General features: G+C 47.0%; 1 protein-coding gene across 1 annotated transcript; it reads right to left on the minus strand.

Annotated features, from left to right (window-relative positions):
• Window positions 1–2,909: 2,909 nt before the first annotated feature.
• WFDC1 (WAP four-disulfide core domain 1) lies at window positions 2,910–17,395 on the minus strand. The gene is made up of 7 exons (XM_042027113.1): window positions 16,735–17,395; window positions 10,879–11,074; window positions 10,050–10,133; window positions 8,265–8,405; window positions 7,231–7,272; window positions 6,373–6,447; window positions 2,910–5,579 (listed from the first exon to the last, which is right to left on the minus strand). Exons 1-6 carry the CDS (start codon window positions 16,876–16,878, stop codon window positions 6,389–6,391), a joined length of 666 nt encoding a protein of 221 aa, XP_041883047.1. The 5' UTR covers window positions 16,879–17,395; the 3' UTR covers window positions 2,910–5,579; window positions 6,373–6,388.
• Between the last annotated feature and the right edge of the window lie 900 nt (window positions 17,396–18,295).

Consider the following 18,295-nt stretch of genomic DNA (forward strand, 5'->3'; position numbering starts at 1 on the left):
CTCTCATTAGCCACTGTGGCTAATTGAGCAACAGGCTGATGCTTTCCTTATTTGACATCACCCCCTTGGCACAAACCTGCTGCTTGTAGAGACACATGGAGCTCCAAGCCCAAAATCCAGAATCCACACGACGGCCAAGAGGCCACACCCTGGGTTAGGGAGGGGGAACAATGCACTGAGTGGGACTGACAGAAATTCCAAGACAAACAGGACATGGAAAAGGAGAAAAACGAGTTGATGAGCACAACAATGCACTGTAACAATCGGTGCATGGTGGTTCATTATCCAGCAAACTGGCAGCTGGGGAGGAACAGCGTGGTTTGGGCTCAGGACCACATCCCTCTCTCTCATCTTTATGTTCCCTCTGTTCTGTTATGGGAAATTGTATTTGATGAATTGGAATAAATGCAGGGAAAAAAAAAAAGTTGCTGTTTGCCACTCACTCTGAGAAATTGCTGAACGGCCTCAAGTTTCATTTTCTTGCTGCTGTTGATTTCTGCATGTTAGGAAATGTAATGAAAAATTAATGTATTTTGCTATCCCATGGCTCAGAAAACGCTGGGAATAAACTGAATCAACACTATAATGTTAAGAAAACAACACTAATACAAGTTGTATTTCTTCACTCTATCATTTTCACACTACAAAAACATAACACGCAGCCCAATTACATTGCCCTTACAGTATTTCCTATTTAATTGGATAATAAAGCTCCAGTTCTAAGTAGATTATTTGGAAACCCTGTTTTTTTTGTCTTTTAAATAGAAGATATCTGTTGTGAAGACACACACAGCAAAGGAGCCATTCTCTGAGACCCCCTGAGCCCAAAAATATGATGCTGCTGTGAGGGAAGGGTGCTGCTTTCAGCTCAAAACTCACAGCTCCTTCACCTGCTCCCCTGCCAGAACCGGGGCTTGTTGCGCTTTTGTTCCTCTTGTGCCACCTTGAGGGAAAAAAACTCTGCTGCATGGGTGGAATGGAGTTTGCTGCTACCCAAAACTCCAAACACTTCACTTTTGGGTTGGGAATTTCCTGGGCAGAACTTCTGCTGCTCCTGGTTGTGCAAGCAAAGAACAGAGTTTAGAGCCACGCTTCTTTTCCACCTTGTCCCATAAAGGTTGAGTAAAATCCTTAGCTCTGACCCCAGGTGTGTAATGAGGAAGGAAGGGGGAATTTAATTAAAGCTTTTGGTTTCTTTTTGCACAGTTTCCAGTGCTTCAATTGGGTGATCACCTGGTGGGGGGCTCAGGCTGGGTGGAACGAGTCCCAGCATCCACATCTCTGTCTGGGAAACTCTCTAAAGGTCTTTTTTGTTTTGCATGTTTTGTTTTGCACATTTTTTTTTTTTTTTTTTTTTGTTTTGCACAGCTTCTCTTGTGGTTCTTGCTATTTTGTCCGCATGGAAAAGCAACAAGGAGAAAATAACGGTAAGAAATAGGACTTACCTCTGCAGACTCACCAGAAAAAGGTTTTTATAAAAATTTATCTTCAAAGGATCCTGAATGATGCTGTGAATCCTTTTGCCACACAGAGACAATCAAAGCTCATCTGACCTCACCTCCAGAGGGAAATCCAGCCCATGCAGCCAGTGTGAGGTGGGAGAAGAAAATAACCCCCTGAATGAACCAATCCCTGCTGTGTCACGAGCAAAGAGAAACCTTCAGCCTGCAAAAACCCTTTTATGGGTTGCACAAACCTCGTGGGCTTCTTCACTGCTCATCAAACTATGGAAACCTTCCTGAAGGTGACCAAGACACTCCTGCACCACCGATCTCTGAACCAGGCATGTCAGAAGTACAGCAATTATTTTATATTATTCTGGTAGGTAGGTATAGAATTCCTGAAGATTTATTTTGTGAGTCCTTCTGTTGATCCAGCTGTTGGTTTCTGGGAAGCACTGACAACACTTCAGTGTCACCTCCAGACGCTGCCTCAGGTCACGCTGTGCTTTTTCCACAGAGATCACTACCAAGCTACAGTAGCAGAAACCAGATTTGCTTGCACTGGCATGGAAACGAGCTGAAATGAAACCATAACTCGCTGGTGCTCACCAGACAAATCATTCTCTTGCCAGCCAAGGTTCCTGGTTCCCATCACCCTTCCCAGCAGGAGACAGGAGTTATGTGCACACCCCCTGTGCTCTCCCCATCCAAACAGGCCATTGCCATGAGAGGTCCAAGTGATCCCAAGGACAACTTCCCTGACTCAGTGAGGAGCTGCCCTGGCACATGGTGCTGGCTGGGGTCATCTCAACCCCCTCCAAACCCGTCCAAAGTGACAGCCCCCGCTGCTGTCCCTCCATGGCTCAGCTCCAGGAGTTTCTCTCCCTGTTCTGGTTTCAGGGCAGGAGGGAGGCAGGGAAGGAGGACTCCTGCCCGCTCCTGACGAGCAGGTAGAGCAGGACTGCTGTGGGTGGGGCAGGTGGGATGGTGGAGCCTGGAAACGGCCCAACCTCTCTGCTCTGCCAGCTCTGTCCTGCAGTGGGCACAGCCCAGCTCTGGCCTTTGCCTTGGGTGGTTTCTTCACCCTCTGAGCCTCCTGCAGAGCTGCCTGAGCAGCTGCTGGTGCAGCCCAAAGCACCTGAACTGGCAGCAACAGTGCCTGGTCAAACAAAGGGTCACCTTCTCCAGAGGCACCACCCCCAGCCTCCCCACAGTGCTGTCCACCAGCTCCTCTGTGGGCAGTGGAAATGCAGGGCCAAGAACTGAGGGTCTGACCCCCTCTGGAAGGGGGCAGGGGTGGTGGATGTGTTTTGGGGTCTGTCACCTCCTTTCCAGTGGACAAAATGACTTTTGTCTCCCTGTGCCTGTGTTAGGTGAGTTCTCCCAACAACTAAAAATTTAAAAGATTTGTCCTTTTTTCCATAATCCAGAGCTGAAGGTACATCAACAAGACACAAGTGAAACAAGTGAAAAATAGACTGGTCGCTTTTTATTGAGCACCAAAGCAGAACCTGAACGTGTCTGTGCACCTGGGGCTTCCCAGATCCTCGGGGATGGGGGAGGCCATGGCATTGTCAGCACTCAGTGACACAAGGGAAGGTGATCATAGCACCAAACATGCTGCAAAGTGTTAATGGAAGTATTAAATAAAACAACCTACACCAGTCATTTCCGACTGTGCTGCACCAGGTAAAGCACCTGTCTTTGGAGAGAAGACCAGCTGAGGACAACTCACCTGCTCTGTGTTTTCATTTCAGTGTCTGAGGGATGCCACTGCTGAAAACACAGCACTTTGACAAGTCCCTTCTGTGGCTTTTGTTTCTGAGTTTGACAATTAATAACTTGAATTAGCTCGGAAAAAAAAAAACCTCCTGAACATTTTAGCACCATGAAAGAAGAGTGATGGCTTTGATAACAGCCAGTAAACAGAAATTCATCATCAAATTATTAATTTGTCAATTTTCTTTTTTTAAAAATTCTTTTTGCAAGCAAAAAATTCCTGTACTGTCCCAGCCAGGTGGACAGGTACGTGTTTCTGCAGCCACAAAAAACGCGGACACTGAAGTGAATGTGTCCACTCAAGCACATTTTGGGCTGCTTTGAGAGATTACGTTGAGATTTTAAGTTTTTTAATCTTTCAAATTTGTGAATGCTCAACACCAGTTCTTCAACTAGCTCCTCACAAGGTTTTAGGTACTGGATTCTTTAGTTTAAAACAGAACAGTTTGGCATTTACTCTTCGGGGCTCAACAGTGATCATTGGAGGGCTTTGCTCATTTAATCAGAATTTGATTTTTTTCTGCAGAAAGAAAGGCTGAACAAAATCAATCCATTTCACTGAAATCAATTCACTTCACTGAGCAGCACTGAGGAGGGAGGATAGTGGCAAGTTTCTGCTCTAAACAGAGACTGGAACTATAAAATACAGATTCGGGGCTGGATAAGCTGGTCCAGTGAAGGATGATGAGCTTTAAACCTCCTTCCAACCCAAACCAGTCCACAATTCTCTGATCCTGTGGCTCCTGTGTCTGAGCAGGAATTCAGATCTCGTTGCAGGAAGCTGTGCAGGATAAAATTCTACAAACAGCTCTGTCCAAACGTGGTGTTGCAATTTAACTCCTTGCACTTTGAAAAAACAAAAGGCATGAAAAAGTGGGTTCAGCAAATGAAGATATTTAGGAAAATGTGGAGCCCTTCAGCTGTTCCTTTGCTCTGTAAAGCACCCAGGACTGTGCTTAGAATAGGAAACAGAAGAGCAGTTTGGCACCTTCCATCTCTCCAGCTGCAAACGTCACATGCAAAGTATCAAGAGGTTCATAGGTGTCCTGGATTTGGCTTAAACCATTTAGTGAGTGGAAAAAAGAGAATCCTGTATTTTGTGAGTGGAAGCAGGCACTTGCACTTGTGAAGTGGGTATTCATATTTATATGCAGTGCTACTACTGTGCAAATTAAAATGCTAATTTCATGCATGCAGATGGGGATGTGGACTAAACCATGGAGCAAATGTGGCTTTTCTGCCAAACAATTCTGGCTGATTTGTCACAATAAATGCAACTGTCCCTTCAGGACTGCCACAGGAAAGGAAAACCTTAATAGAAAATGTGTTTTCCATTGTATAATGCTAAACAGCTAAAAGAAGCTGTGAGGCCCAAATACAAATAACCAGGCCTTAAGGATTTATGGAAGCCAACACAAAGGTACAGGAGTCCTGAGGAGCAGTGGCCCATCTGCCAGACAATCCTTGTCATCACACACATTTATCCTGGATTTGCTTTTCTAATACATTTAACAAATTATCCAGACTTCAGGCCTCTTGCTGAGGTTTTGCAGGTACAAAAACACAGATTTTTTTTGAGTATTAGCTGTGCTGGCTAAAACCAGCACATTACAAAGCCTGGCATGCATTTGTGAGTCTGCTTGGATGTTGCAGGAAGGAATCTGTTCCATTATTAACTCTGAATCTGCAGCTCACCAGACTGAGAAAAGGAAAGTAACCTAAAAACATTTATGAGGCTGGTTCTGCTCCTAGCTTAGACTTCCTCAAATTCTTAAGACTTCAGGTTTAGCCATTTAGAGTGGATGTCAAGCCTGGTAAAACCTGGATGTAAACAGGCAAAGAAGAAACTTGCAGGTTTTTTTGAATTTTAAGCTGATGAAAAGGCTTCTTTAAAGGAGTTGTTCAAGACAGGCAGGCACTGGCTTTGATCCAGAGAACCTCTTTAGTCTCACCTATTTTAAAGCACCTTAGATATGACATTTAGGCAGAATTCGGACATCACTGTGGTAACACTGGGTTGTGTTCATGGGCCTGAAATCTGAATTGGTCACACAACAAGCATGTAAAGGGCAGGCTCTGTGTCAGCAGCCTGATCATGGCACTGTGGCTCACTGGGGTCCCTTGGAGGTGTTTGCATTTCACTCGGAGAAGGGCAGCTGATAACCAGGGTGGTTTCCTTCAGGGGATCACACTTCTCCCCCTCCTGATGGGGTTAAAATCTGGACTCATCCTGTTCCTTGGATAACGAAATTTTTTTGTCAGTGATGGGCAGGGATCAGGGGGATGCTGGGGATGTGCTTGTGGAGATGTGGGACCGGAAAGCTGCTGGGTAAAGCATTCCTTGACAGAGTGGTCCAGCTGGGTGAAAACCAAACAGAAAAAGGAAAAAAAAAAAGAGGAATTAAAATATTTATCCTTCCTGGGATGTTTGCACAGAACTTGTCCTTAAGTAGCTGAGTAATCTCAACAGCCAGCCTGACGTAGGTACAGAAAGACACTGAACTGCTTTGTTTTCATAGCTCCCAGCTAAGCCCAAGTTAATTTTAAAGTGAAGCCGAAAGTGTTGAGAAAACCATCTTGGGACAGAACTTCTGGTATCATAAATATTTTCATTCTTGCCTAATGCAAGGCTGATAAAATGGATGGAGCTTTTGCTGTTGGCTTGCCTCTGGCCAGATAAATGTGCCTTTGCTCACATAAGAGGGTCCCAGTGCTCAGCACAACTGTTCACACACACAAAATTGTCCCATAAAACCCCCCGTGTGCTGAAGTATTTGCAAGACTGACCCCTTTTTGCCGTCAATAATTTGAATAAACAGCTTTTTAATTTGCCTGGCAGGACCAGTTACACCTGCGTTAGGAAAAGCCCCCAAAAAGTCTTAAGGCACATCAAGTTTTGCAGCATTTATTTTTCATCCTGAAAGTCACTCCATCCTCTAAATACCCACAAAGCAAAGGTTCTTGGAAGAAATCAGGTGTGTCTGGTGGAATGAGAGTGCTTCATGCACCTGTGGAGGGTTTTAAGTGCTGTCCTTACTCCAGCATTTTGCTTAGAGGAAATATCACCCTCAGACAATCTTTTCTCTGAATAATCGAATTCTAAGCACCAGCTATTTCCACCCAGCTTTCCCTTTATTCACAGGGCACTTACCCAGGCAGACCTTCAATTAGCCTAAATGCTTCTGCTGGTCTTTCACGTAGCCGACCACATTGTTGGAATTGCTCCCTGTAAAACAAAGATCAGCAAAGTCAGGTTTTAGGCTAGGCTGGGGCAAATGGTTTCTCAAGGTTCTCTCAGCAGTGCAGTTTTATTGGTCCCATTATTCAGCAGTTCTCTTGGAGAGCTGGGATAGCCCACACTGGAATAGAGGAAAGGGAATCCTTTAATGGTTTTATCAGCCAAACTGGCCAGATTTGGCTGTTTGTAAATTTGATATCAAAGATATCTAGTTCTCTAGTTGTACCTGAATGTCACTTCCAGTCTGATCCAGATCCAAGAGGGAGAAACCAGGAGCTTTGAAGCTGTGAGGAAAGGTCTGGGAGATGCTCCTGCTTTCTCTGAGACCTGGATTTGTGAGAGGGACCTGACACCTCTCAGGGAACATCGAGGGACTGGTTCACTGGGCTCCAGCCATCCCTTATCTCTTACCACAGTACAAGACCCTGCTTTTGACAGAGCTCTGTGTTCAGCTGCAAGGAGTCCTGGGCCAAGAGCAAAGCTCCAAAAATATGCTTAAAAATAACAAAAGATTATTGGACTGGGTGGTTCCCCTGGAAGAAGGCTGCACCATTTAACTCATTCTGTCACAGCTGAAAATTCTGATTCTCAGGAGTCCACAGTCAGGACATTGCATATCTTAAAATTACATCATCTGACCAAGGCATAGAGAGCTGGGGCTAAAGAATCTCTTTTTTCTGTGTACAAACCTTCATTTCATAAGGAGCAAATTCCTTGTGAGCATTGCAGGAATGATAAAGCTTAATAATAAAATCGAACACTTCAGCTTACCAAAATATTCCTTGTAATACTTATGCCTCAGATTGTGTCCATCTGGAAAAGAAGGTACATGGTGAGTCAGCCTTCATTTTCTGTGTTAAGCTCTGACCTTTGATGTACAGCACAGAGAAATTAGAGATACGGACACAATAACCTCACAATGAGGAAAATAAAAGTCCTCTGTAGCTGAAGTAATTTGGGCTGCTATAAACCTCTTATAAACTGCTGAGACTACTGAGCTCTATGGACACAACTCACTTGCCATAAGAGTGGGGATTGCCACTAGCATTTTATAATCTTTTCAGTAGCTACAAGTCAAGGAATCAGAGGCTTTCCCAAATGAAATTAAATTTGGGTAACATTTCAGACCATCTATTAGTATTTTACATAATTCAAGTTCCAGCTAGGTTGTTCTGATTGCCATTCATATAATTATTTCAGCCCTTAGAAATACTTCATGTCTAAGACCCCCACAGTACTACATTACATTGGTTACTATGAATGTTATTAAAGAAAAAGTTATAAAAGAGATGATCCAAAAACCATGGAAAAACTCTTAATCTGTTTTGGAAGCAGCTCAGAGATCTGGTTTGATGCTTCCCCTGGTTTTTACAGTGACCAAATGGCAAAACTGATGTCTCTACACTGAGGTGATTTGTAGCTCAGTGCCAATGTACATATCTTACTACTCAATGAATACCTAAACATTCTATGAGCTCTTCTGAAAAATACCTTGGCTTCTATAAGTTCCTTTACTGGGCAAATGTGTCAGCAGAATAAAGGCAACAAAGTTTTGGATGCAGAAAGCAAAGTCAGAAGACAAAACCGGACTTTACAACTCAGATTTCTTATTGAAGTGTGCAGTAACACAGAAATATTTCTAATTTTTGTGCTGCGTAGTAACAGCACATGCAGGTCACCCCCTGCTCAGCTGACACAGCCCCACTGGCACAGAGTGTCCTGGTGTCCTGCTCCCTTCCTTTCTGGCTCTGCCCTGCACACATCAGCATGCACGAAGAGAGGGAGGGAGGTGGGAGCCCACTGACCTGGGTTTCCCCGGAGCTTGATGCACTGGCCCCTGTTGGGGATGCCCTCGGCCACGTTGCCCGGGTTGATGATGTGGCACTCGTAGCCCGTGGGGCAGTGCAGGGGCTCGTCCCCATCCTCAGTGGTGCTGCAGGCCTCGGCTGCAAGAGAAGCCTGAGGGTCACCAACCACCCTGAACATGACCACACAGCCCCTGCTCCTGGGCAGGACCCCAGACTCCTTCCCATCGAGGGCAGCACGGGGCTGGCCCCTCCAGACCGCCCTGTGCAGGTGGGTGATCCCAGTCACACCTCACACAGAGCCTGACCAGTGTCCTGGTACAGCTCAGCCCCAATCCCTGCACAACACCCTCCCCACAGCCTGATGTGCAGGGTCTGCGTGAGCCTGGGGTTGGAGACCACCCACTGCTGCCCACCCTGCTGCTGGTGACCCCTCCATGCAGCTATCCCCTCCAAGCAGGGGTCAGTGCGTCCCAGCCAGGGCTCTGGCTGGCTGAGGAGTTGGGAACGTGAGCAGGAAGCTGGCAGTGTCCTGCTCTGCTCTCTGCTCCACACCCATGGACCTGCTGCTGAATCCAAACCTCAGCTGTGACTCACTGCGGGGTCAGGCAGTGCCACCCCTGTCCCAAACAGAGGTTTCACCACTTTGACCCGGGACAGGCAGCAAGGGCAGCACAGAGTGGGAAGGTAAAGCAGGACTCAGGCAGTGTTTGTGGCCATTAAATGTACAGACTCCACAGGGCTGCTCCACCCTCTCATTTGCAGGATTTTAATTTCGAGGACCTCTGCTGTAATTCTCATGCCGTGACTGATGGTTCTCACCTCCCTAATTACTCCCTCAAGCTGAGATGAAGGTGTTCAGATAAGGAACAAATAATATAAGCATGACAAGGGTGGATGAGGAGGAACCTATTTTATCTTATTTCTAGCTGTGCAGCTCCAATGAGCTGGAGGCAGAATTTTCTCTTCAAGAACTTGGAGTTTCCATAATACATGAAAGTCAAGGCTCAGCAAGTCTGATACCATCTGTGTAAGACCAAAGAGGGGAATTTATTTGTACCTCCCATATCTGACTAAAGCTGATCAAAAGCTGGGTTAACATTTCCATGAAAAACCCAAAAACTTCAGGTGTCCATACATCTGGGAATGTCTCATAGAAGAAAACTTCTCTTCCCACCCCCCCACTCCCTCCTTATTTCAATTCTAGGTATTGGAAAAAATTAATTAAAACCCCTTTCCCTATGGAATGAACCTGAGAAGCACAACCTCATTATCAATCTACAAAATTAGATGCTCCAGGTTCACGTGAGCTTGACACAACTCTGCAGAAGTTTGCCAGGGCTCCTGTCCAAGGCACCCTTCAGATCCAAGAGCCACAGCCCCAGCCCAAGGCATCTGGGTGATGAGGCCGCTCTGGATTAAAGGATCTCCCATTCCAAGTCCACCTACGGTCTATCAGGAAGCTGGCAGAAAACGTGTACAATGACAAAGCCTTTATCTAAAACAAAGATATATCTTTAATTCTTTGAAGAATGGGTACAAGCCCAGTTCCCTGCAGCATTCCTAGTGTTCTGCTGGATAACCCATCCGTAAAAAGTAATTTATTTACTGCACCAGAAACCAGCCCCCAGCACCACACGGACTTATTCCCATGGAAACTCCAGACAAACACCAGCAGCCCCAGCAGCCCAACATCCTGGGCTAGCTCTGTATATGAGGGATTTATTCTCCAAGGCTTTTGTGTGATTATGGATGTTGCAAAGAAGACAGAGAAATGTCCTGTACCTTGTAAGACTTCCTCTGGGCCATCCAAAAGCCACCCATTGCCTCCCAGCCAGCGGGGTTTGGGCTGAACCAGCCAGTCCAGGACTGCAGAAGACAGAAACAAGAGATCACAGTGTCAAAATGCAGCAGCCACAGGGCACAGAACTATGGAAAAGTAATGGATTTCTTCTAGGGGCCTGTGGGGAGGCTGCCTGATGTTTGGATCTGATTTTGACTTATATTTGTGCTTTTGTTGTCCCAGTGGCAAGGGAGACGTGGATGTTACCCAGGGCCACAAGTACTTGGTGTCCTAAAGGCCCAAGCAGCTGCTGCTCCACATTCTCATTCCCATGGCAGGGAACGATGAGGTGGCTGCCTCACTTCGGTCAGCACTAATTCAGGCTGGGATTACTTCTTTTCCTGATATAGAAACACAGGATCACAGAATGGTTTGGGTTGGAAAGGACCTTAAATCTCATCTCATTCTACCCCTGCCACAGGCAGGGACACCTTCCACTGTCCCAGGTTGCTCCAAGCCCCGTCCAACCTGTCCTTGGACACTGCCAGGGACGGGGCACAGAAAATGCCCTCCCAGGAAAAGAACTGGCCTAGACTGACTTCTACAGTTCGACCCCGTGGAAATTTTGCAACACCAGCTGGCCTTGGACACCTTTTTAACTCATCATCCCCCCAGAAACCAGAAGGGTGGAACTGAGCTCCATCCCCAACTCGCACTCAAGCCTCCCACCCCACACCCGACGCACATGGGGATGACCACCACCACCACCACCACCTCCCCCATCTCTGCAAGCTCCTCTCTCTCCCAGTTTGCCCACTGCTCCCGCTGTACCTGGCGGGGGCTGCACGGACTCGAGGCAGGCGTAGATGCAGCCGTTGTAGCAGCAGCGCTTGTGGCGCTCGCACTCGGAGTCGGAGCGGCAGCTGGGCACCTCGCAGGCGCGCTCGGGGAGGCTCTGCGGCGGCGGCGGGCACCGGTCGTTCTTCTGGTAGTGGGAACTGTGAGAATGAAGAGGGTACTCATAATCCTTGCAAAGAGAAGAAAAGGAAATCAGGTTTGGCGTAAGGTGAGGACCAAACATCCCGCCAGCTGAAGCAGGAAAAGGGGTTTCGAAGCGGTTTTTTGAGGATTCGTCAGAGAGGTGGGTTAACTGTCCAGCTCTCCCAGAGCTGTATGATCCCCCCAGTGAAGTGCTTTGGGAACAGCAACCAATCACTAAATGAGTGTGTGGAACTCGTTTTATAACTGAGATTATTGCAATGAAAATTAGGAGATTGAAAATAATCCTTTAAAGTCTTGTATATTTGTCTGGGAAACAGAGAGAAAGACTCCAGGCATCCTCATGATGAGGACACCAAAACACTTTGATAGGGAAGCAGGAAATGAGGGCACTGTGTTGTTTTGGGACATGGAACAAATGCCCCTGGTAGCACCTCTCTCCTCAGTGGGCTCCTTCCACCTCCATCACCTTGTCTGGACCAGAATTTATAGGGGAGCCTTTTACCACCCTGTGGAGCTCTGGGTTGTTAAATTGGAGACCATTTCTAAAACATGGGACATTCTGGGTGGGTGAGACCTGTGAGAGTGATGCCAGCTTCATCCCGAAGGAAATGAGGCCGTGTTTGAGTGACACAGAAAGGAGAGCTGCTCATTGCACACTGATGGGACAAGGGAGGTGTAAAGTGGATTAACAGGCACAGGGTTTTAGCAGGAATATCTATGAGGCACCACTCAGATATTTTTCACACTGGGAATGTTTTAGCAAGAAGCCAAATCCCTGCAGCAGAGAGGTGAATCACCCCAGCCCACTCCTTTCTCACCTGTGGCTCAACCACTCGCTCACCTCTGGGCTCCAGCTCAGCTCCCCAGGGCAGCAGAAAGTGCTCAGGGCACTCAGGTCTCAGATTTATTAACAACCATTTACAAGCTCTAATAAAATCAAAAGATGGAATCTGGATTTGCACTTTTACAAGAGCTCAGCATCAAGCCAGGGCTGTGAGGTGAGCGCTGCCATGGCCTCACGAGCAGGCTGCTAAGAGTCATAAATACAAATAAATGTGTATAAATACACATGTGGCCCAATCACTGGTGTGTTCCAAAATCAGTGATGAGAAACTGGGGGTGTTATTCTGAGGAAAAACATGGTGCAACTGTCCCCCAGGGGTTTCTAGGAAATTTCACCACCAGGCTATGGAGAAATTTGAGGTGAGATTAATATCCCTCTGTACCTACATCCTGCTCCATCCTTATTGCTGAAACCCCCAATAGCTCCTTTGGAGCATCTGTGCCTTTGACAGCAGCCTGTTCCCACACGGATCCTCCCAAAAACCAAGGAGAGGCCATTGCACAGAGATGGAGTGTCAGAGAGACAGAGAATTTCTGATATTATCACTAATGACAGTCTCCTGCCCTGTTCCCAATACCAGCAAAAAATTTCCTCTTTTTCCTTAAAAACCCTTCTGTGACATTGTTTTCCCCTGAATTGATAGGCTGTTTAAACCACTAAAAAGGTTTGGAAAAACCCAATTTTGATGATGTTTTCCATGCTGAAGCTGCAAGCTCTCATATTAGCCCACTCCTCAAAAGCTGCAAACACTCTAAAAAATTTGAAACATCCTTTAAACTTGAAGATAGTGAAAAAAACCCTTTTATATTTTTGGGTGTTGTTGGATAAAATATATTTCTCTTTAAATAGAGAAAATTTTCAGACCAGGCATAATTTTGGGATATAAGGCAGCACTGAACAATAAATCTGTGCAGTTCCAAACATTGAATAGGTCTCCTTGTTGGAGGGAGTGTTCATCCTGGAAGGCCACAGTCTACTGTTCTATTTGAAAGGTCATCTGCAGACAGAAATGTGACCAAAATAATACTGGCAAATAATGGATACGTGAAAAAATGGCCAAACAATTACTGCAGAGATGATTCAGAAACCAAGAAGCCAAAATTGCAATGAACAGCTGGCTCCATAAATGAAATTTCCGTTGGGGAACAATGTAACTGTTGCAGCCAAATAACTTTGTACCTCCTGACTTCCCTGCCCATTTCTCTGCTCACCTATTGCTCAGAACTAATTTCTTTCAAAATAAGAATATTTTGCTTATTTGGTCTAATAAAACCGTTGCTCCTTGTTTCTGTGTGCATTAAACAGGATTCCCTCAATCCCCAAAATAACCTGCTTAAGGATGTCCCCAGGTTTGGGTTACAAGGTTTTTTAGAAGCTCTCCCAGGATTCACAGTTTGGCTCTGATTTATTATTTTTACAAATTGTGACGACCGTCAAAATTTCCTTAAGAACATTTTCCAATGCAAGACTTGAATTATTACATCAGAGAGACTTATTAAATCATTTAATGACAATATCTGCCTTAGAGATAGCCAGAAACAAACTAAGGGGAAAAGTTCAGAGTTCAGCTGAAGAACCCTGGAAGTCTACAAGGATGAGGAACAACCTGAATGGAATCACTCAGTCTCAGCCACAATTTCAACAGCAACTGAGGGATGAGTCTTCCTCCCCAAAATCCCAGATCTGTCCTGTTATTTGTGCCTGGAACTGGTCTCTGAGCTTGTGTCAAAGCAGAGTTCTCTGCTAATTCATTTTCTGCATGGAGCCCCTTGAGGTGACACATGAGGTTTATTTCACCCTCCCACCACCAGCTCTGGCCCTGGCAGCTGTTCCCAAACACTGGCCATAAAGCACCTTTCCTCTGAAAAAAAAATACACAGGCAGGGAGAATTTAGAATCCCCCAATAGTTCCATCAAAGACCTGGAGAATCACACGTCATTGGTGATCAAAGTGGCAAACACCAGACTGAAGGCAGGTTAAGCAATCTGAAGGACAAGACCAAAGCAATGGGAATAATCTTCTCCTGTTGTTGGCTCTGGGATTGTCATTTTGGTTCTGCTGTTTGCAGGAGGAAGAATGCTGCAGGATTGGGGTGGGCTCCAAGAAGATGCACAATAGTGATTAAAAGGGTGGAAAGCAGGGAGCACTGAAAAAGGGCTCTGTGCGTGCAGGTTCCAAAGGGGAGGCTGAGGCTGCTCTGCTCACAGGATATGGGGGCCAGAAATCTCATTGTGCTGACCTGGGGCACAAAGAGGGTACCCCAGTGCTGATTTATGGCAGCTGGCTGGAGGGTAAATAAACTGTTGGAAGAGCATTACAGCAGCTGTGAGGAATTCTTCATCTCTGGAAAACTTTAAAAGAAGGCTGGGATTTTTCTGAAACACTTGCTGCAGCTGACAGTGGAATGAAATCCAGGCTGGCCCAGTTCTTCCCAGCAGACATGATGGGTGTTTTTGTAATGAACTGAAGCCCGCTCCCAGGTGGCTCCCTCACTCTGCCCTTTGGGAACAGTCCCTGGCGTGTGGGGGCTGCACACCACCAGCTGCAAATCACTGAACTTGACAAGTGTCCCTCTGGCTGTAAAATACCTGGATTTGTTAAAGCCAGAAGCCAAGCATCCCACTGTGACTGCCAGGTTTTTCTCCACGCTGCAATCCCCCTTTCTCCCTTCTCCATTCCCACTTGACCCCTCCTTGCCAACCAACACCCTTCCTCAGGGTGAATGAAAATCCCCTGGCCAGACCACAAGCCAGCTCCTCATCCTCACACCTTCCTGTCATTCTGCACCCAGCATTTTTCTGGATACGCTCCTCCTGCTGTAGCCTCAGAATTTCTGGACTCAGACCACACAGCCCTTGCTCAGCTCCCTCCCCCGTGTCCTTCGGGGCTCCCACAGGGATGTCTGTGGCCCATGTCCCATAAGCACCTCCATGTGCCATCCCTCCCTCCAAGTGACTCACAGATCAGCTGCTCTACCCCCAGACTCTGATATTCCAACTGCAGGGAACACTCAGCATTTGGTAGGAGAGAAAACACCCCTCTGAGAAACCAGAGGGGCTGCCAGAACGCACTCCTGGTGGAGAAGAGGATGGAGAGCAGACGCTTTCCCCCTGACAAGGCTTTGAAGAGGAGAAAGAAAAGTATTTTCTGTTTTTCCTGGATCAATGTTTCTGTCAATATGAGCGATTCTAGCTGAGCTTGCCAGATCAGTAGCACCTGGATGCCAGGAAAAACAGTGCTTTGAAGAAGTGCAGGTTGAAAGAAGAGGATATGTCCTCAGGGGAGCCGGCTCTCCGCCTGGGCAGGGCTCGTTATCTGAAGATCAACATGTAAATTCCTGTTCTGCTCCCATCCTATCTCTCTGGGTCATTCACCTAATAGTTCCTATTAAATTTGAGCTTCACTTTGAAACATGGCAGAAGAACATCCATATAAATGCACTTTCCAGTCAGTGATTTTGCAAGAAATGCAGCTCTTTTATCACCATTTTCCAATTAAAGTGCAAATCAGAGTATTCCCTGTCCCAAAAGAGGCTAGAATGAAGAAAACGTCTTACAAAATCCTGAGGTGCCTTTCAAATATCAGCACAATGTTTTCTGCAAAATTTCAAGGAGACAAGACAGAATTGGAGCTCACTCATCAGAGGCAAGGGATGTGTGTCACAATTCTGAGTCAGCAATTGCACAAACCAAGTGTTAGCCATGCACAAACATCACTCTAAAAGTCATGGGCATAAAAACATCCTTTCTGAATTAAAAGCTGCAGGAAACAGATGGAGGAATCTGCGTGTGACACCAAGGTGCTGTTTATGCGCTAGCAGCAGCTGGAAGATGCAATCAGACCTGAACATAAGAAATTAGGTTGGTGGGGACTTGCACCCAGGCAATTCAAGGGGCAGAACCCTTGGGTCAGTTCTAAGGGGACTTTGATGGATCAAGTAAAAATTTCAAATTTATAACTTTTCTTCTTTTTAAACAACAAGTCCTAAAAGTCAAGCTATCAAATAATTTTCCTTTTTTCATTTCCATTTCCTCCACGGCCATCTCTAGCAGTTGTTCGGCCCAGACACACCAGGACAAGACCCAGCGCCATCCCCTCCACTCCCAGTAAGTTGTTGCTGCCCCGGTTCCAGCTCCAGCACTCGTGCTCCGAGTGGATTTGGAAGCGGTGGCTGTGCTCTGTGCCCTGTGAAGCCTGCAGGCTGCCAAAAGCAGGCAGGCACAGATGGTGCCACCGAGTGTCTGCCAGGGCGTGGGCAGCAGCTCTGCTCGCAGGGAATGTGCCAGGCACGGCACAGCCACGGGAACGGATTTCTGGGATCGCCACCCTTCGAGGTGATGGGCACTGGGGGTCTGAGGTCTCTGTGCTCCAGGGATTTACAGAACCCTGGGCAATGCCACCACACCTTATCTCGGGGAGCTGGACACATTTCACCCAAAGTTACCCCAAAAGGCAGCACAGGAGCTGGCCAGGGAACCCTCCCTGCTCCAAGCCATAAATCCCATTATCTTCTTCCCACCAAACCTATCCCCGGACCTGCAGGCTTTGCATCCCCCTTCTCCCCGGTCACTTTTGCCTTGCTGCCCTGGGGAGTTTCCAGGAAAAGCCGTTCCAAAGCCCTCTCCCTGCTCCGAGCGCGCTTCCCAAGCTTCCCCCTGCAGCAGCTAGGTGGCAAAAGTTCCGTGCAGCCTGGGAAAACTTAAGGAATCCTGTTAGAAAGAGACAGCCACCGATCCAAACACTCCTGATCCCAAAATGCGTAAGGAAAACTCCCCTTTCGCGGCGAGCATCCCCAGCTCCCCCCAAAATCCTCCCCCAAAATCCCCCCACCCTCACTCACATCGTATTTCTCCGTCATTTTCAGCAGAGCACGCTTCCAGAGAGTCCTGGCACAGCCCGGGTCCGGCAGCAGGACCGAGACACACAAGGCTGCAGCGAAGATCTTTTTACAGAAATGCATCTCTGGCAGCAGCCTGGGATCCATATTTCCAGGGAGAGATGAAATAAGGAGCGCGGCTCTCGGGATCCAGGCGGTTCCGAGGCTTGGCAAGGAGAGAGGGAGATGTGGAGGGAGGGAGAGTGAGGGCTGAGCGCTCGGAGAGCCGCTTTTCCCTGCGCAGCTTCTGGGAAGGGAAAAGCGGGGCGGAAAAAAAAAAAAAAAAAAAAAGAAAAAAGAAAAAAAGAAAGAAAAAGTAAAAGGAGCCCAAAGGCAGAAGCCGGGAGCTGCTGTTGAACTTCTTTAAGTTAGATCAGGTTCTCGGCTCACATGTTCACACAAAGCTCGCGCTCTGCTTGAGTGATGGACGGGAAGATTACTTGGAAAGATTATTTTTAGACCTTTGTTCCCAACATCTGGCATCCTGCGAGAGCCCCATTCAAAGCCAAAGCGTGGGATCAGATGACAGCTGCCGCAGGGGAAAATGAAGGTCTTGGAGGGGTGGGCTCGGCAGATTTTTGCAAACAGTTCACCCAAACTTCGCAAGAGACTGGGCTCTCCCTTTGTGTGCTTCCCACCGTGCCCCCGGCTGTGGGTTTGCATCACGTTTTGACAAAGTGATAACTTCATCTGAAGCTCACTCGAAGGAAATGATTTAATGACATGATAAACATTCAGGGCTTTAATTAAACCAAGGTGACGTTGGTGTTCCGAAAATGATTTTGAAGGAGAGGGAAGATGTGACCATTAGGAAAAAATAAATTCGGGTGTGGAATAGGGAAGGAAGGTGGTTCAGAAATTACACGAGCACAGAGAAAGCAAGGAAGGGGACATGAGTCAGGCTGTGCATGACACTGGGAGGGACAGAAGGAGTGGACGTGGGGTTTTGGACATCCCCATGGACATCCAGTGCCTGAAGGATGGGAATGGACTCGTGAAGTCAGGCTGAAAGCAGCCCAGCATCCTGCCTGGGATGGAGACAGAGGCAGGTGCTGAAGCAGAACCATGAGAGCGAGGCAGCTGTTACATACCCGTGTGTAAATATGTGTGACTGCAGGTATGGGACTTTAGAGACATCAGGAGTGCTGCTCAGCGCTTGCTGAGCCAAATGTGGGGGCTGTCTATTTTATAATTCCCCCTGAATTTCTCCTCCAGAAGCTTGTCCAGCCTCCCCTTGAATGAAGGAAGAAACAGAACTACAAAACTTATCGAGATACAGACACTAAGCCCTGTTTGCCTTTGCTTTACCCCAGCTGCAGCCCTGCTGAGCAGAGAGGAGCCTTGCTGGATGCATCGGATTAATTCTATATCTACTCTAAAATGGGTCTGCAGAGGAGTGTTATACCCTGTGGACAATCACAGAAAAAGATCTTCCAATTATTCCTTATACCTGAAAGCTGTGGAAATTCACTTTGATCCATGCCCAAGTGTCAATAGCTGCACACAAGTGGGAGCCAAAGGATTT

This window comes from Corvus kubaryi, unplaced genomic scaffold (assembly GCF_017639235.1).
Source record: "Corvus kubaryi isolate FWS band 111438036 unplaced genomic scaffold, C.kubaryi_AGA036_p1.0 37300, whole genome shotgun sequence".
NCBI lineage: Eukaryota > Metazoa > Chordata > Aves > Passeriformes > Corvidae > Corvus > Corvus kubaryi.